The sequence below is a fragment of the Acanthochromis polyacanthus genome, chromosome 24 (genome assembly GCF_021347895.1).
Source record: "Acanthochromis polyacanthus isolate Apoly-LR-REF ecotype Palm Island chromosome 24, KAUST_Apoly_ChrSc, whole genome shotgun sequence".
In the NCBI taxonomy this organism is placed as follows: Eukaryota; Metazoa; Chordata; class Actinopteri; family Pomacentridae; genus Acanthochromis; species Acanthochromis polyacanthus.
In genome coordinates this window covers 1,593,865-1,613,798 of record NC_067136.1, presented here as the reverse complement: position 1 = coordinate 1,613,798, position 19,934 = coordinate 1,593,865, and the positions used below count along the sequence as shown (strand labels likewise).

Sequence of the window (19,934 nt, the reverse complement as noted above, 5' to 3'; positions counted from 1 at the left end):
GTGTTTCTGACGTCTCTAAAATGTTCCTGAATGGATGATTCTTCTTATTAATGGCAGCAGCTGCTTGACTTTTAACACTAAAGCCATAAAACATCTGGTAGTGGAGCCCAAATCTGAAGTATGAACCTGTGAATGTGCAGAATCGGTGCTTTGATCGTCTTTTCTTTCTCTGTTAAACTGCAGCAGCATTGAGTTCAGCTGCTTCTTAGACATTTTCAGAAGGTAATTATAAAAAAAAACAAGCTGAATTTTATCACCTGAGATGTTTCTGATCATTTTCTGATCTGAAAAACGTGTTTGATTTCCTTTAATCTGTGAAGTTCAGCTTTCAAAGTGCAGCGTCTCTGAGTTTTTCCTCTCAGTCCGTTTCCGCCCCGTCGTCTCTCGGCTCCTCGTCCAGCTGTTGCCACGGCGACCGTCTTTGCTGTAAACAGGTAAACAAACGTCGTCCATCTGCTCAGCATGAATATTTATACAGCAGGCCCGTGAATAATGAAGAATCCAGCAGATAGCTGGAGACGTTTCTCCATCTGAGAATAAAACGATTAAACTATCACCACGTTTGAATAAAACGGTCATTTAATGTAAACCTCTGAGTGTAAAGCAGCAGTTTGTGACGTTTTATCTGCTCCTGGTTCGTTTTTGATCTAAAGTCCTGCAGCTCTGTGGAACCAGAACATCACGAAGGAGAGAATCAGAGAAAGAGTCTTAGTTTGTCTGACAAACTAAATCTGCTCCAAAATGTGTTTAATGTGAGAAAAATATCCCAGAATGATTCTAAGTGTGTGTGAAATGTCAAAAACATGTCGAATGTGAGAAAATAGGGGTCCAAAATGAAGGTTTTTCTCTGACATGACAAAAAGTCCTCCAAGTTTATTCAAATTTGTCCAATGTGACAAAAAAATGGTCCAATGTGACTTTAAATGTGACAAAAATATTCTCAGAATGACTCCAAATGTCTGAAACTACAAAAAAACACACAAACATTTGTCCGGAATGACTCCAACTTTGTCTAAAGAGACAAAAGCCTGCTTGAACTGGCTCAGAAACGCCTTTATTGTGACAAAATCTGAACTAAACTGACTCAAAATGTGTTTCATATCAGAAAAATCTGGTCCAGAATGAAAATATTTGTCCAGTGTGACAAAAACCGGTGTGCAAAAAGACAAGAAAACATGTTTTATGTGAGGAAAACTGGTCCAAAAGTGGAACTAAATTTGTCCAATGTGACAAAATATTTGTCTAAAATGACAGAAGATGTGTTAATGTGACAAGAATCTGGCCCAAAATGACTCACGTTTTCTTCTGACATGAAAATCTGCTCCAAATGTGTGAAACTGCAAATAAAAACCATGTGTAATATGACAGAAACTGGTCTAAAATGGGTTTTTCAGACCAAAACGTGTCAAAACTCGTCAGATTTAAGAGAAAACCTGCCGTCTGTGGATCTTTTATTGTGAAATGAAACTACAGATTCAGTTTTCTGGTTTATTTTATTCCAGACTGATGATAAAAACGACAAACTGTGGCTGCTGAAACTCACATTTAGGACGAAACGTTCAAACACATTTAATTAGAACCACATCAAACATCATCTAAAACAGAAACACACAAACAGAGTCCAGTGAAACTTTCAGCTTCATGAAGAAAACTCAACTTCATTCATCTACATAGAAACTTTCTACAACTTTTGGTTCATGTTGTTCATGTTTTTGAATAAATTAGCCTTTTATTTTAAACAATTTTCACTTTTTTTTGCCTTTTTTTCTTTGTTTTGGGTCATTTTCTTTGACTCCAGGAGGATAAATTCTGACACTAAACCAGAAATGATTCCATTAAACAGTTTTTCTCTGAGGAGCTGCTGGAGACGTTCTTCTTCTGTTTCTCTGGAGGTCATGTGACGACGTTCTGGATCAGGATTGGTCCAGCAGCAGGTCGTCGCCAAGGAAACCAGGCACTGGTGGCTGGAGCTCCGCCTCCTTCTCTGCCTCCGTCTCCATGGCGATGGGTCTGGTCATCTCCTTGGAGACCAGAGACGTCTTCGTCCCCTCCAGCCAGTAGGTCACCATGTCCCCTTTACCCTGCAGGACACTGGGAGTTACTGGGAGTTAATGGGAGCACTGGGAGTTACTGGGAGGCACTGGGGGTTACTGGGAGCTACTGGGAACACTGGGCTGACTGTGATCCTGACCTTGACCTGCAGCGTTCCTCTACACTCCAGCACGTATCCTCCGATCTCCTCCAGCAGGTAGAAGGTGCTGCAGCTGCACTGGATCTTCAGAGCTGAAACACAACCAGTAAAACCAGTGGAACCAGTGGAGCCAGTGGAACCAGTGGAACCAGTGGAGCCAGTGGAACCAGTGGAGCCAGTGGAACCAGACAACTGTGAGTAACTCAGAACAAGATTTAGTATTTCAGACAAATTTAATGTTTTGGTCGATGTTAAATAACTGTGGACAAACTTTGAGTCATTTTAGTCTATTTAAAGTAACTTTGGGTCAATTTTGGATCATGTTGGACAAATTCAGTTATTTTTGGCCATTTCTGAGTCAGTTTACAGATTTTTTTGAGTCATTTATGACGACTTTAGAGTCATTTTGGAAATTCTGTTTGAGCGAACTGACTCATTTTGGACAAATTCTGAGTTAAATGAGAGATTTCCGGTAATTTTGGATCAGTTTTGAGTCATTCATGATGTGTCTCAAGTCCCTTCAGACTCCTCCTCGGAGTAGTCTGCTGGTTCTGGATCTGGTTGTAGTACCGAGGCTGTTGGACTCCATCCTGGACGCCGTGTTCACCGTGTCTCCAAACAGACAGTACCGAGGCATCTTGGTTCCGACCACTCCGGCCACGACTGGACCTGCAGACACAGCAGAACCTCAAAACCTTAGAGCCAGCTTCTTCACAACCAGCAGAACGTCGGGTTCTGGTGGAGCCTCGAGTTACCAGAGTGGATTCCGGCCCGGATCTGCAGCTGAGTGTTGGGTTTGTGGGGGATCCGGAAGGTTCTGCAGACGCCCACCAGGTCCAGAGCCATGCTGGCGATCTGAGAGGCATGAAGGATCCCGTTGACCCGCGGAACCCCGGAGACCACCATGTCTACACAACAACAACAACAACAACACAACAATGGTTTACACTAGAACCCTGGAGACCACCATGTCTACACAACAACAACAACAACAACACAACAATGGTTTACACTAGAACCCTGGAGACCACCATGTTTACACAACAACAACAACAACAACACAACAATGGTTTACACTAGAACCCTGGAGACCACCATGTCTACACAACAACAACAACACAACAATGGTTTACACTAGAACCCAGGGGGGTATTCCTTGAAGCTGGCTTAGGTCTAAGCCTGGCTTATTTCGGTCAGCTTCGCTAACTTTAGTGAGAGTTTTGTTCCACCAACAAGGCTTAGGGCTAGCCTGGCTTGGTAACCATGGTAACTCAGCCAGAGCGACAAGCCTGGTCCGGGGCAGGCTAACAGTCAAGCTTACTTTAGCTCCATGTCAGAGAAGGTTCTGACGAGCTTCAGAAAGACGCCTGTGAACCGCATGTTACACATTAAATTCATCTTGATCTGTAATCAGTGATGTTCTTGTTCAGTGACATACATTGAGACCTTTTTTAAATAACGCCGGAATAACCGTGAATCACACTACATCATATTACACATTTTGTCACAGTGTGTAACTGTAGCTCAGTGGTTAGAGTGTAGTTAAGTAGATTAAATGTGGTTTTACTTTTCATTGCGCCGTGGGTTTGAATCCACCAGCGGTAAATACTTGGAAATATCTGATTTTCTTTCTTCTTTCACCCTCAAAGTGCAGTCAACACGTAACAGGAATAGGCACAGATTGTGTTAAAATAAGCAGGACACAACAGCCACAGTTTTCCATAAAGAATACCTTCCTTTTACCAGCGGTCCAATCTGATCATGATGATAATCCAAAGGTGAGGCCAAATGATGAGAGAACTATTTTGTGTACAGCTCATTTGTGTCTTCTCCCTTATTTAAATGTAGGCCACAGTAGCACTATCATCTCTAATAAAAATGACATCTCCTCTGTAGGCCTACATGTTTTTTTCTGCTTTTTCATTCAAAGTTTGAGTGTTTGATGAAACATCTCCACATGAAGTTGCCCCTTTTTTCCAAAGTATTCCTCCTTTGGTTTTAGGTGTTACCTGCTGCTTTATTCATCGATGGTGGATATATATTTGTCAAATCAAGAACATGAATTAGGCCTACCAGAGTAAAAAGTGAAAACCACCATCACATTACACAAAACCAGGCTGTAGCCTCTTTCTCTCATATATATATATATATATATATATATATATATATATATATATATACATATATATGTTTATACACACATAAAAAATGTCTTCAATGGGTTTTGAAAAGCTTTATTTCATCAGATTGATCTCCTCTGGGCCACAGTAGTGTGACAAACTTCAGGGTGAGGAAAAAAGTCATCAACCACTGCAGCTGTGGGTTATCCCTAATCAGTGTCAAAAACTTGTCCTCTGAAAATTAAATTTTCAGACGTGTGCGTGTGTACGCTCAGACTAAGTGCTTCATTAAAAGAAAATAAACACGCATTTAAACGGTCGGCAATGCTTTGCCAGGCAGCGTCTCGAGCTTTATTTATCGCAACCGTGTTGCCTTTTCTTGTGATAATCTCCCTGTAGTCCTCGTACAACTCCGTGAGAAGAGAAAGTCTCTGCTCTGTTTTTAGACATAATATCATCATTTCGACGATCGACACGTCGGGGCTTTTTATCTCCCCCGGACACACACTCAGCTGCAGCTTGGATCAGCCTGGCTTGAATAAGCGTCTCTGAAAAACAGCTGAGCCTCGTTAGTGGAACTACTTGCAGCTGAGAATAAAGTTGCCGCTTATTCAAGCCACGCTTACCGGCGTAAGCCCAGCCTGTTTTAGCCAGCTTCGAGGAATACCCCCCTGGATACCACCATGTCTACACAACAACAACAACAACACAACAGTGGTTTAAACTAGAACCCCAGAGACCACCATGTCTACACAACACAGACATTTTGTTTAACTATGTGTCAATTTCGTGTCATTTTTGTCGTCATTTTATGACTTTTTGCAGCCTTTTTGTCTTTCTGTGGTCATTTTGTGTCTCTTTGCAATGACTTTGTGTTTTGTTTGTGGTTCAGATGTGAATTTTAAATAATTTTCTTAACAGATAGCACCTTAATCAAGCAATCACACTAAATAAACTCAGTGGATGTCATCACAAGTCCTAATGCGTCTGCTTTAATTCATGCTGTTGTGTTACATTTCAGGTTATGTTAAAGACCAGAACTCTGGCTGGTTTCCATTAACCACCTCATTAGTCTTTGTCATGGTGCCCCTTCACTAGCTAAACTCCCACAATGCTCTCTACTTTAACTGTAGTCTGAGTGACGCCTCCTCTGGTCTCTACAGGGTTAATTATGTACAGTTGTTGGTGATTATTTTCTGGGCTATTGGCACCAAAATGTCTGTTTTAGTGTCTCCTTTCTGTGTTAGCTAAGCCGCTAACGTTCACCGTGTGTTTTGCTCACAGGCGTCTCCGATGGTTTCCACCTTGTAGACGTCGTAGTTGTCGATGATGTCGTCAAACGTGGTGTAGAGCTTGTTGAGGAAGTCGACCACCTGGTAAGGAGTGCTGCTGCTGGACAGCTGGGTGAAGCCCACGATGTCGCTGCAAGCAAAGATACGCTGATTATTACCGAAGTTCACCTCCACCTCGCTGTCCGAGCTGCTTCTACTGCAGCCAGGTACATCTGAGAGGCTCTGAGGTGGGTGGGGGTTAGTTCAGAGGGGAAGTCTCTCAGCTGATCTGCATATCAGCTGGTTTTTAATTGTACCTGAAGAAGACGGTGGCGCTGACGTAGCTCTGAGCCTGCATCGGTTTCCCCAGACGGAGGTCATCGGCCACCTGCTTAGGAAGCATACCTGCAGCACAAACATGAAACACCGAGGTTTGACTCATCCATCGTGTTTTCTTTAAAGAGAGAACAGCATAGAGCTCAGCAAATCTGGAAAATAAAAGGAGTCGATGCATGTTAGTAACCCTTAGTGCCTGACTTAGTGTCCAAATTCACATTCCTGCTTCTCAGTTGAACTGTTCTTTTAGTCTTTATGGCAGCAAAGTTTGTCATACGTTAAATGAAACTGTGAGGAACTCACAACATAATGTAGTCCTTTTAAACAATAGGTTTTTTTTAGTATTCTAGACAAGTTCAAAGTCTTTTTGGTCAAAGTTAAGTAATAGCAGACAAATTTCAAATCATTTATGACGTGTTTTGGTCTTTTTGTTCCATTCTTGAGGTATTTTGAACCAAGATTCAAACATTTGGAGGAATTTTTGATTCCTTTTGGATAGCTTTAGAAAAAATGGTTTTAGGAGTTTTGAATGATCAATTTCACATCATTTTGGACAAACTGAGTCATTTAGAACAAGTTTTTTTTTTTTTTTTCATTTGTATTTTATTTGTTTTTCAAAAGGAAACAAAAAATTGCACTGTACATTGATACATTAATCACAAGCATAATAAAATTAAATATTAATTCAAAATAAAGAAAGCTAACACAGATTCAACATGTAGCGAGGAACCCGGGTGTAGTTCAAGTTTCCTACCCTATTGACAAAACAACAGTTGCAGTATACTGCCCACCTCCATATTTCCATATACAATCAATCAGCTTATACAAAGTCTGTTCGACACCGTCTAATGTATTCTAACCAGCTTTTCCAAATTTTGCTAAACTTGTCCATTTCTAGTCTAAGGGATGCCGTTAATTTTTCCATCCTATATATACTCAACATTATTTCTATCCATTCCTCCTTGTCAGGCACCTGATCACTTCGATATCTCCTGGTTATTGCTTTCTTGGCTGCCAAAATCATAATTCTCATCATTTTATAATCCTCCCTGCTCTTCAACTTTAATCTGTTTAATTCCCCAAGGTACAAGATTTTGAACTCCAACGGAGTTTGAATTTGAATTACCTCATCTATCACTTTTTTTAAAGCTAACCAAAAAGGTTTTATCAAACTACATCCCCAGAAGACATGGAAGTGATCGGCTTTATCTGCCCCACATGAGCGCCAACATTTAGTATCTAAAAATTTTCTTTGTGCTGGAGTCACAAAGAACCTCACAGTATTCCTCCACCCGAATTCCCTCCAGGTGGAAGAATTTGTGGTTTTCCACTGGTATTTGTTTATTTCGCCCCATTCCTCTTTAGATATTTGGATATTTGCTTCTTTTTCCCATCTCTCTTTTACATATTCAGAATTGTCTGCCTTTAAGTCCTCTAGTGTAATATAAAACTTTGAAATCACTTTTTGTTTGATTTGAGATTTGTATGCGTCAATCATAATTTTTATCAAATTTGGCCATGACGACTCTCTATTAAGGTTTTTGATTTCTTGGTCCAAATAGTGTCATAACTGTAAATATCTGTGAAAGTCCTTGTCCTCCAGGCCAAATGAATCTTTAATTTCCTGAAAACTCATTAAAGCGTTATTCTTAATAATTTCCCAGTACATTTTTGGACCTTTTTCCCACAATTTGAACCTGTTATCTAATTTATTTGGTGTGAATTCTGTATCATATGCAATCCACCGTAAAAGCCTACACTGACTTTTTAAATTATATTTCTTCCCTATTTCAGTCCAAATTTTTATAGAAACTCCCAACCATGAGTTCACTTTATTTTTCCAAATTGGCCATAAATTATCATCACACAATACTACTTGAATAGGGAATCCTTCAAACAATGCTTCCTCAATGTCTTTCCATCTTGCAGAATACTCTGGATCACACAGATTTGATAACACCCTTAGCTGAGCAGCCCGAAAGTAACTTTTCAAGCAAGGAAGTGCCAAACCACCTTGTACTTTTGGTAATTGAAGTGTTCTATATTTTATCCTTGGCTTGGCACCCTGCCATATAAATCGGGATATCATTTTGTCCCATTCTTTAAATTCTTTTTCAGACAGCTCAACTGGAAGATTCTGAAACAGGTATAACAAGCGAGGTAATATATTCATCTTAATCACTTCAACCCTTGATACCAAACCCAAATATGATATTAAATTCCATTTACTCAAATCTATTTTAATTTTTGATATGACTTTGTCATAATTAAGTGCTTTTAATGTCTCCAAATCTTTTGGTAAATATATCCCAAGATACTTCATATGACTCAAGTCCCAATTAACTTTGTAACTCTCTCTAATGTTTTGGTTTGGCTCGTAATTGAAAGTAATTACTTGTGTCTTTTGAACATTGATTTTGTATCCAGACATCATCCCAAAGTCGTTAAAAGCAGTCATTAGTATAGGCAAAGTTGAATTAGGGTTATCTACATAAATAAGGACATCATCGGCAAATAAAGCTATCTTTTGTTGGCTGCCAGCTATCTCTATACCTTTAATTTTATCATTCTGTTTTATCCACTGACTTAATGGCTCTAGGAATATAGCAAATAGCAATGGGCTTACAGAGCATCCTTGACGGCACCCTCTTTCTAATTTTATGACCTTGGACAGACTACCATTCACTTTGACTCTTGCTATAGGGGCTGTATATAAAGACTGTATAGTTCGAATGCATCCTTCGTGAAAATTGAACCTCTTCATTACGCTAAACAAAAATTCCCACCTTACAGAATCGAAAGCTTTTTCTGCATCCATTCCCATAATCAAAGCTTCCATTTTCCTATCTTTTATATGTTTTATAATGTGCAAGGTTCGGCGTATATTATCATGGGTCTGTCTATTCTTTATAAATCCAGTTTGGTCAAAACTAATTATACTTGGCAAAACTTTTTCAATGCGCCTTGCTAAAATTGCGGTGAAGAGTCTATAATCGACATTGAGCACGCTTATTGGTCGATAGTTTGAACATTTAGTTTCATCTTTATCCTCCTTTGCTATTACTGAAATGATTGCTTCTCTCCATGAGTCAGGAATTGCACCCCCTTTCATTATCCAATTAAAGGCTTTGTGTAGTAATGGAATCAATGTTTTTCTATAGATTTTGTACCATTCTGAAATATATCCATCCGCTCCAGGGCTTTTATTATTTTTAAGTTTTGAAATAGCTGCATTTATTTCTTCTACCGTTATTTCTGCCATCAATAGATTATTTTGTTCAACTGTTATTTGTGGGAGATTTAAGTTATTTAAAAAATTGTCTCTTTGGGATTCAGTGTTATTCAGCGTTTGGGCATATAGTCGAGTATAATAGTATTCAAAACTCTTATGGATGTCTTCAGTCTTGTATACTATTGATTGTGTTTCCGGATCTTTTATTTTATAGACATGCCTTGATGTTTCCTGCTTTTTAAGTCTATATGCCAGTAATTTTGCGGCTCTACTCCCAGCCTCATAGTATCTTTGTTTAGTATATATCATGTTCTTCTGAGTTTCTTGAGACATAATGTCATTTAACTCTGCTCTTTTCTGTTTAATTTCAACCATAGTTTTGTCATCCATTGTATATTTGTGTTGTTTTTCCAATTTTTCCAATTCTGTTTGTAAGGTTGTTAATGTTTGTTGTTTCACTTTTTTCCTATATGCAGCCCTGGATATCAATTTCCCTCTCATGACCACTTTGCATGCGTCCCATATCACCGTTGGAGATACCTCTCCGTTATCATTTTGTTCAACATATTCACAAATATCCTTTTCGATATCATCTTTCATTTGACCTGTCAGCAAACTAGAATTTAGTCTCCATACAGTGTGTTTCTTTTCCTTATCCATAATTATTTCCAAGTAAACTGGGCAGTGATCAGACAAGTCCATGACTCCAATCTCACAGCTTTCAACTCTATAACGATCCTTCTTATATACAAAAAAATAGTCAATCCTTGAGTAAACATTGTGTGGTGCAGAAAAATATGTATAATCTCTTTTAAATGGGTTGAGTTCCCTCCAAATATCCAGTATTCCTAGTTGTCGTAATAATTTATTAATTTTTTTGCCCACGGTACTTTTCTGCCGAGGTTTTCCTGATGTGTCCAGCTCAGAGTTTAGTCTCTGATTAAAATCCCCCCCTCCAATTAGAATTCCTTTTCCTTGAGTTGTAACCATATCAAGAATATTTTTAAACAGTTCCCAGTCTGAGCCGGGTGGTGCATAGACATTTAGTAATGAGACCAATTCACCTTCTAACCGTCCTATCACAAAAACATACCTACCCTCTTTATCTGTTATTGTTTTTAATTTTTCAAATTTTACTTTGTTCGAGATCAATATAGACACTCCTCTTCTATGCCCTGATTTATATGATGATGAAAATTCTTTATTGTACCCACTCCTCTTCAACTTCACATGCTCTTTATCACTTAAATGCGTCTCCTGCAGGAAAATAACCCCCACCCCCTCTTTTTTCATTTTGCTTATTACTTTGTTCCTCTTGATTGGATTTCCCAGACCGTTAACATTGTATGAAGCTAGTTTAATTTTACTGCCTTGTAAAGTCATTTGAAATGGTACATTGTTTTACTTTTACTTCCACCCTATGCGCTACATCAACAAAAACTAGAAAACACCATATAACAAACAAATATGAACTAAAATCGACATCCAAACTTGAGGTCTGACAGTTTTTGACCTTTTCCTGGCTCAAGCTGAGCTCCAAGGGATAATCCCTGTTGTACAAGGGGCCCTTGCGACCATTGTTGGTCCTGTCCTTCAGTTCAGTCATTATATTTCACAGTCTCCGATTTAAACTTATTGAGGTAATTCTCACTGTCCACACAGTTTCATCGTCAAAACTATAAAGATATCACCATCACCCTCTCATTATTAAGATATCCATGTACCTTGTGGGATCTAACTTTCCTCCTCACGGTTACGGTCACGATCGGCCACCTCCGTTGATCTTTTGAAGACCTGGAGTTTCTCTTTATACCCCAGAGAAGTCGACGTCTGGTCCTCTCTGGTCCTGCCTGTCGCCTGGATGGATCGCCACATCCGACTTTGTAACTTCTGCAGTGGGTCTTCAACAGGCTTGACAATGCCCACTTCAAATCCTCTGTTGACCATGTCCTTGGTTGCTTCTGATGCTGAGTTGTAAAGTCGCGTTTCTCCCTCAAAGAAAATGCGAAGCTTCGCCGGGAACGGAGTCTGGAACCTGATCTTTCTCTCTCGCAAAACTCTCTTAGCTTCAGCGTATTCTTTTCTCTTCTTCATCACTTCTGGGGCATAATCATGATCAACATACACTCTTTGTCCCTCATAGAGGAACCCTTTCTTCTCCCATGCTCGTTTGATGATCTCCTCTTTACATTTGTAGCTTAACAACTTCACCACTATCGATCTGGGTGGCGCGCCTTCTGGTGGACGGGGTCCCATGGCTCGGTGCGCTCTCTCCACATCGAGCTGGAAGGCGGGTGGCAAAGCTAACTTATCTCTGAGCAAGTCCTCAACAAAAGCACTTACAGAGGTTGCCCCATTTTCTGCTCCCTCCACAATCCCATGTAAGCGAACATTGTCCCGTCTGGCTCGTCCTTCTTGGTCAATTTGTTTGTCTTCCAGCTTTTTCTGTAGTTTGATCAGCTCACATGTGACTTCCTCGATGCTAGCGACCCGCTCCTCCGCGTCTCCGATTCTTCTTTCCGCTACATCCATTCTGGCATTCGTTCTTTTCAGATCCTCTCTGATGCCATTAAGGCTGTCCCTATTTTCACGTCTAAACTCCTTTATCTCCCTCAGTACTTCCTGCACGTCAGCCATTTGTCCTTGTAGATGCGGTGTTTCAGGTGCTAGCTCCTCGGTTAGCTCTGGTGCCTCGGACCCACTTTTCTTTAGCTCCGCCGTTAGCTTTGCTTGCACTCCGTCGTCGTCTATTTTTGTTCCAATGTTTGCACTTTGCCTTCTGGGTCTACCTCTTCTCATGTTCCAAGCCCCTTATACTGCATGCCAATTTCGAGGTTTCAGTCTCTGATAAATGGGGCGTTTTCTCAGGTTATATCGGAGTACTTCTGTTTATGCTGCCTCCATGTTCAAGCCTCACCCGGAAGTCTCCCATTTAGAACAAGTTTTAATCATTTTTGAGCAAATTTTGACTCATTTAGGAAAAAATATGATTAATTTATAACATATTTTAATAATTTTTAGACCAATTCTAAGTCATTTTGGTCAAAAACTAGGAATAGTAGAGAAAGTTTGAGTCATTTAGGACATGTTTTAGTATTTTAGAACCATTTTGGATTAATTTGGGGAAACATTGTTCAGAATTATACGGATCATAATTTTTTTAGCTGTCTTAGACTCCTCCTTTTCTTTGTTCTTTTCTTTCTTTCTTTCTTTCTTTCTTTCTTTCTTTCTTGAATATGAGTAACTAGTATGATGTCTAAAAAGTATAGTAAATATGTTTTTTAAATTAGATTTTATTTGGGGAAATGATGGAAGGTAATTTGGATGTTATAGATAAAGATAATCACAACATCTGCATAGAGACGAGTCTTTTCTCTGAATGTGTTTAAAAATGTAAAACACAGCAGGAGTGAGCGCAGAAACCTGGGTTAGTTTCATTACAGGTGTAAGATCTTAATTTATCAGTAACCAAATCATGAGGATGACCCAGTGTTTGTGTGTTTTTGTTTGTTTGTTTTTATGTGTCGTACTGTACAGCAGGCGGTCAGTTTTCTGCTTCTCGTGCATCAGATCCTGAGTCCGTTCAGCCACCAACACCTCCAGATGTTTGCTGTACTTCTCCATCTGAAACCAAGACAGTCCGTACTGTACGTAAACACATTTTAACTTGGATAAAAATATCAAAATGACTGTAAAAAGACAGAAAAAGTTTTCTGATTTTCCACTTTCTGGCGGTTCTTGAATGCATCACTTCTAATCTAAGTTTCACGTGTGATTTATAATTGATATCATTAATTTGAGGTGTCCTGTCTCTACCAGGTTCATCATCATGTCCACCGGGCTGACTTTGATCGGGTTGATCCGGTGAACAAACTTCCTGATTTGTTCAAACGTGGGCCGGTGGGCGGGGTTATGAGAGCGACATCGCCGGATCAGCTACGGAAACACAAACGGGACAAAACACAGCAGCAATGGTAAGATGGTGGTATGACTGCTAATGTGTGACCAAGTTCTGCAGAAACCATGAGTGGATTCACAAACCTATTTTTGTAATACTATTTGAATAAAACTTTTAAAACAAGTTAAACAAGCATTGAGGATTTCAGCTTCTACAGACCTCCACGTAGTCGGAGGGACAGGGACAGGTGCTGTCGGCTTTACTGGAGATCAGCTCAGGTAGTGGAGGACACCAGGAACACTCCAGGTTGGACTCCTCCGCCTGCAGGGGAAAGAATTAGATTCAGTTATTTGGATTTTCATGTTTTAAAGAAAACATTATTTAAAAGACCTCCATCATGCTTCATGGTACTGGCATGATGCTGCCTCCACCATGCTTCACATCATGATGCTGCCTCCACCATGCTTCACACCATGATGCTGCCACCACCATGCTTCATCATGATGCTGCCACCACCATGCTTCACATCATGATGCTGCCTCCACCATGCTTCACATCATGATGCTGCCACCACCATGCTTCATCATGATGCTGCCTCCACCATGCTTCACATCATGATGCTGCCACCACCATGCTTCACATCATGATGCTGCCACCACCATGCTTCATCATGATGCTGCCACCACCGTGCTTCACATCATGATGCTGCCACCACCGTGCTTCACATCATGATGCTGCCACCACCATGCTTCACATCATGATGCTGCCACCACCATGCTTCACATCAAGATGCTGTCACCACCATGCTTCACATCATGATGCCACCACCGTGCTTCATGTAAAAGCAGTTGGGAGTTTATCATGAGCGTGTTGGACTTACTGGGACTGGGTTGCTGCGAGTTGCTATCTCCAGCAGGATGATGGAATAACTGAAAAACAAGCAAGTGGTTGAGGTTATGACTTGAACTGTGTGTTTACAAGCCTTCCAGAAGCATCCTCACATCATGATGCTGCCTCCACTGTGCTTCACATCATGATGCTGCCACCACCATGCTTCATGGTATGCAGTGTTTAGTGTCAAACATATCATCTAATCTGATGGACATAAAGCTCCATCCTGGTCTCCTCAGACCAATGAACCTTCTTCCAGGTGACTTCAGAGTCTCCACATGTCTTTTGGTGAACTCTAATCCAGCTTGAATGAGCTTTTTTCAATACAGTTGGAGGTGTCTTACTGGCCTCCCTCACTAGTCTCCTTCTAATAACTTCTTTGGAGAAGTCATATGTGTCTTGGTGGCCTTATCCAGCAACCCTAATTAAATTGTCCATGACTCGGTGTAAACCATTTATGAGTGAATGTCGTTTCTAGACACTCTAAGTGAAACATCCGGCTTCACCTGAACACGTCTCCAGCCAGCGTCGGCTCCATGTTGGAGTTCTGAAACTCAGGTGGCATGTAAACCTCCTGGAGCCTCTGCTGATAGGTGGACAGAGGCTCCGCCCCGTCGTCCCTGCGGTACGTCCTCAGTCCGTAATCTGATTAGACAGATCACATGTCAGTCAAAGAAATGACGCTTCAAGACATTACATTGTGTTTTGTCTTTCTCCAACGCAACTGTTGTCTGTATTTTTGTGAGAACACATTAAATTACAGAATTTTATGGAGATTTATTGTGAATTTGCTATAAATACTTCACATATCTGTTATTATAAATATTTTACTTGTTATTATAAATACTTTACCTGTTATTATAAATACTTTACCTGTTAGTTTAAATACTTTACATTTTATTTAAAACAATATACCTGTTAGTTTAAATACTTTACCTGTTATTATAAATATTTTACCTGTTATTATAAATACTGTACCTGTTAGTTTAAATACTTTGCCTGTTATTATAAATACTGTACCTGTTATTATAAATACTTTACCTGTTATTTTAAATACTTTACATTTTATTTAAAACAATATACCTGTTAGTTTAAATACTTTACCTGTTATTATAAATATTTTACCTGTTAGTATAAATACTGTACCTGTTAGTATAAATACTTTACCTGTTAGTTTAAATACTTTGCCTGTTATTATAAATACTGTACCTGTTATTATAAATACTTTACCTGTTAGTTTAAATACTTCACCTGTTATTTTAAATACTTTACATGTTATTTAAAACAATATACCTGTTAGTTTAAATACTTTACCTGTTATTTTACAGACCCAGCGGTCGTCTAAGACACAGTTTAGAGACTTGAGTCGGCCGTGACAGATCCGGTGCTGGTGGAGGTACGACATCCCTCTGGCGATGTCGGTAGCGAAGGAAAACCTGTAAAAAAAAAAACCAGAATCATTGGTAGTTCTAATTAACCGCACGTCTAATTAAATCTTAATTAGGCGCTTCTATACGACCTGAAGCCCCAGTTCAGAGGAATCTCCTCGTTAAGCAGGACATCGTTAAGGCTTCCCTTTGGGCAGTACTCCGTTACTATGGCAACATCAGGCACCTCAACACAACCACCGATGAACTTGCACAGGTTAGGATGGTCGAGCTCCCTGGAGAAAGAACAATCCATCAGTTATTAAACTGGTTTACATCAAATCATTAACCGTATTCAGTCCTCAATACTAAAAATGGATTTTATAGTGACTTTATTGTGCCTTTTGTCACAGTTATTTATATTTATACTTTTAGTTGCGACAAGTTTTCATTATGCTCAACAAATTTTGGGCCATTTTAGCCGATTTAGTCATCACTTCTTTATATTGTTTTATCTTTATAGTTTCTTCTAATTTGCTGGTTATGAATGAATAACACGAAATGATAAAGATTAACGGAAATTAGAGTTACCTAAAAGACAAAAGTTATTTCAAACAAGTTTTTGTCATGTTCAGCAAATTACAAGTTATTTTTGACAAGTTTTTGTTATGTTGGACTAATTTAGGGTAATTTTAGAATAAATTAAAGTTTACCTAAAAGACAAACAAATTCTGAAATTAAGTTATATTGTACAATTTTTGTCACATTCAGCACACTATCAAGTTTTTTGTGCAAATATTTACCGCGTTAGACAAATGTTTGGTCATTTCAAACAAGTTTTTGTTGCATTCAACAAATTTAAAGTTATTTTCAACAAGAAAAATGAGACGGGAACATTAAAAAACAGCCAGAAGCTGCTGCTCAGAGTTCAGAAGTAATCGACAATGATTTTCCCGGTTAGCTGTGTCGTGTCACCTGACTTGTTTGACTTCCTGTCGGATGGTTTTGGACAGAGAGAAAGTCTTAGTTTGAATCCTCTTGATGGCCACCGTCCGGCCGTCGCTGCAGATGAGACAGTTTTAAACATATCAAAGGTAATTCCTGTGGTACATTATAGGTTTAAACAGGTGAGCAGGGGTTCCTACTAGATGCCAGTGCAGGTGAACAGAGTTTTCCTGGTTCCTGGTTGTCCGGTGCAGGAGCTTAGAGCAGTGACACAGCTGGTGTTGCTGTCGCTGTTTGCCACCGGGACGCTCATGATGCTGCCCATGGTCATATGAGCCTCCTGGTCTGCAGCAAAACCCAACAGAGACAGACAAATCTGTTGTCAAAACTGCCGAAAACCAACACCGAAAGAACCAAAACCGTGACAAATTAACACAACACCAGAAAGCGATGTAAAATTAACACAAACAGAAGCAAAACCAATGACAAAGGAGGCAAAAGAACCAGAAAGAGTCACAAAACAGTGAAAAAGACACAAAAATGGACCAAAGAAAGGAAATGCAAACCAGTCCAGAAAGAGATTAAAATTGACCAAATGAAACATGAAATAAACACAAAATAAATATCAACAGCCACAAAATGACACCAAAGAGATGCAAAGAGACTGAATCAAAAAGACACATTTTCAAATGGAACAAGATAAAAGTCACCTTTTAGACTCACTAAAGGATGGTGAAGACAAAATAATAGTTGCAAAGAGATGCAATATGAATATAAATAAGTGACCACAAAGACACAAAAAATAACCCAGAAACAGATGCAAAAGAAACAGAAGCAAAACTGATGAAAATGGAGACAAAGGAACCGCAAAGAGTCACAAAATAATGAAAAAAAGACCAGAAAGAGACAGAACCGGACCACAGAACCGGACAGAACTAAACAATAAACTGACGCAAAGTGACCAGATGCTAATTCAGTGCAAAGATAAAAACACACAAAACAATTATTTGATGCAAAATGGCTGCAAAGAGACACAAAACAATAAAAACCAGATGCAATAAAGAACGCAAATTAATGCAAAAAATGACCACAAAGACACACACAATGATCTGAAACGGGTTAAAATTGACTAAAAGAGCAAATCCACAACCAATGCTAATGGAGACAAAGCAATTAGCAAAAAATAGCAACACAAAAACACACAAATCAATCACATGGAGACCATTTGACTGGTTTAAAAGTAGCTGCAGTTTATAGTCTTTTCTGTATTAATTTCAGACCTTTGTTTCCCATTTTTAGACTGGTTACGCACCAGTTTCAGAACTGGGGGAACTAGCTTGAAGCGGTTTAATCTGAGTACCTTGTTTTATGGTAGAGAAGTCGATGATCCAGCTTTCGTCCCAGAGCAGCTTCTCCTTCTGGTACCTGAACCACTAAAGGACAAGATTCATGACGATAACTTCTAGTATTGTGGGGTGAAGGGTTTAGTTCAAGCAACTGGACTTATTCTTGTGATTTTTCAAGATCACAAGAATAAGTCCAGTAGCCTGAACTGAACCCTTCACCTTAAGATGACCTGGATGAATGAGAACCTTCACAGACATGTTCTAGTGTTGTGTTGTTTCTAATGAACACAGACTGAATGTAAAAGATGGACGCCACCTACTGGTGTGAGGACGACAGTTTTATGTTGTCAAATAAAAGCAGAAGTTTGAAAATCCAAAGCAACTTAACTTGTTGTGCTATTTAGCCCTGAGACTAAAGAGCAAAGGAGCTTCATAGAGCCTAAAAATTAAAGTAACTAACTATGAGATAAAGTAGAATATCATCTGCATAGAGCTTTTTATAATCCTTCTTCATTCATTTGGAACAGTGTACTGTGTTACTGATCTTATGAAGCTTGGTTTATTTTATGATCAGGACAAGTTGCATTTTTCTACTTTGATTGTGAGAATGTCATTGTGAGATGAATTTTTGTTGTTTTTGGTCCATTATTGTTGTTTTAAATACTTTAATCCCACTGACCTGACAAAAGCTGAAGTTTGCAAATCTGAAGCATCTTGCTGTGTTAGCACTGAGTCTAATGAGGAAAGAAGCCTCACAGAGCCTGGAAATAAAACTAACTGCGAGATAAAGTAGAACAACGTCTGCGTATAGCTTTATTTAACTCTTCTTAATTCATTTGGGATAGTTGTAGTGTATTGTGACAATGATTTTTCAAAGTTTGACCTGTTTTATGCTCAGGATAAGTTGCATTTTTCTACTTTCACTAGGAGATCGTCATTAGATTTTTTTTGTTGCTTTTGAATCAGATTACAAAGGAGTGGATGTGGCCGCTTTATCATCTATTTTCCTTTAAACAGGACCTTAATTTACAAAATAAACACCATGTTGTATTATATTAGACTTAAAACTACTGATTGAGAGCATAAACTCATTAGAATCATGTTAACTGAGGTGACAGATCAAGTGAAAAATCAGCTCATTTTCTCATCGACTTCTATACAGTGAGAGGAGTCGCCCTCTGCTGGCTGGTGGGGACGATGCAGGTTTAAGGCTTAGTCCATCTCTTAGGTTTACTCTGGTTTCTGTTTGTGTTGTATGTCTCACCACAGCGGTCAGTATGAAGGAGAGGCAGAGCAGGCTGAGCGGCAGGCCGATGGCCAGTTTGGTGGCAGCTGTCATCGGACATTCACCACAGTCAGCCGGACAGGTGGAACAAAGCTCCGCCTCTTCGCAGACGCCATCGCCACAGACTGAGAATGAAAACATTAAAGACTGGGCAGGTACTTGATCATGTTTAAACAACCGTCCCAAAATAGTCTTAATCTTAAAGAAGAAGACACGTCTAATCTTGTTATCGGTCGTTGGAATAACAGCCCTGGACACACCTCACAGAGGTTTAAAAGCTGAGGCAACACCAACCACCACCAGAACTGAAGAAGCCTCTTGGATGAGAGGTGAAACGTCTTCTAGGAACTTTCTTAAAGTCCAGTGGATTGATTTAAACTACTTTGGATAACCATGACCTGGATGAATGAGAACCTACACGGACTTCTTTAGTCATGTTTAAACGTGGAGCAGAAACAAACCTACCTACAGCTGGCAGGACGGTGCTTTTAGCCTCCAGAGCAACCTGCATTCGACCGACTCGTATGTGAGCGATGAGCGAAGTTAAACCGGCGTGGAACAAAACCACCTGCAAGACAATGTGTTGGGTTATCAGGTGCTGAGGAGGTCAAGGAACAAACTGTAAGAACTTCATGTCAAAGTAACCAAAGCCGATTGGTTAGAGTCAAATTCAACCTTAGATTAGTTGAATTCATTGAGTTTGTTAGTGATGTTATCATTTTTTCTCTGTCTGAAAACACTCTGGGTCACATCCTGTGGTCTTAAATGTGATACATTAATCAAAATGATAGCAACTTAATTAATTAGCACAGAGCAAAATAGCCTCTCAGAGCCTGAAAACAAAGCTAACTGTGAGATAAAGTGGTGTATCATCTGTGTATAGCTTTATATGACTCTTAATTCATTTGGGACAGACATGGTGTATTGTGATAATGATCCTATGAAGTTTGGTGTGTTTTATGCTCAAGACAAGTTGCATTTTTCCACTTTGATTGTTAGAATGTCTTTATGAGAGATTTTTTTTTTGTTATTTTTGGTCTTTTTTGTTGTTT

At 39.4% G+C, this 19,934-nt stretch overlaps 1 protein-coding gene across 1 annotated transcript in view; it reads right to left on the bottom strand.

The window, feature by feature from the left end:
- Positions 1-1,913: 1,913 nt before the first annotated feature.
- Positions 1,914-19,934, bottom strand: part of LOC127532545 (atrial natriuretic peptide receptor 1-like) — a 22,955-nt gene continuing 4,934 nt past the window's right edge. Inside the window, exons 6-23 of the mRNA XM_051944361.1 lie at positions 19,348-19,450; positions 18,862-19,007; positions 17,612-17,684; positions 16,452-16,596; positions 16,282-16,368; positions 15,459-15,602; positions 15,254-15,375; positions 14,446-14,584; positions 13,929-13,977; positions 13,268-13,369; positions 12,967-13,086; positions 12,681-12,774; positions 5,900-5,987; positions 5,594-5,733; positions 2,947-3,099; positions 2,762-2,860; positions 2,192-2,283; positions 1,914-2,081 (exon numbers count right to left, since the gene is read on the bottom strand). Of these exons, the coding sequence (XP_051800321.1) occupies positions 1,914-2,081; positions 2,192-2,283; positions 2,762-2,860; positions 2,947-3,099; positions 5,594-5,733; positions 5,900-5,987; positions 12,681-12,774; positions 12,967-13,086; positions 13,268-13,369; positions 13,929-13,977; positions 14,446-14,584; positions 15,254-15,375; positions 15,459-15,602; positions 16,282-16,368; positions 16,452-16,596; positions 17,612-17,684; positions 18,862-19,007; positions 19,348-19,450 (2,064 nt within the window). The remainder of the gene's footprint in view (positions 2,082-2,191; positions 2,284-2,761; positions 2,861-2,946; positions 3,100-5,593; positions 5,734-5,899; positions 5,988-12,680; positions 12,775-12,966; positions 13,087-13,267; positions 13,370-13,928; positions 13,978-14,445; positions 14,585-15,253; positions 15,376-15,458; positions 15,603-16,281; positions 16,369-16,451; positions 16,597-17,611; positions 17,685-18,861; positions 19,008-19,347; positions 19,451-19,934) is intronic.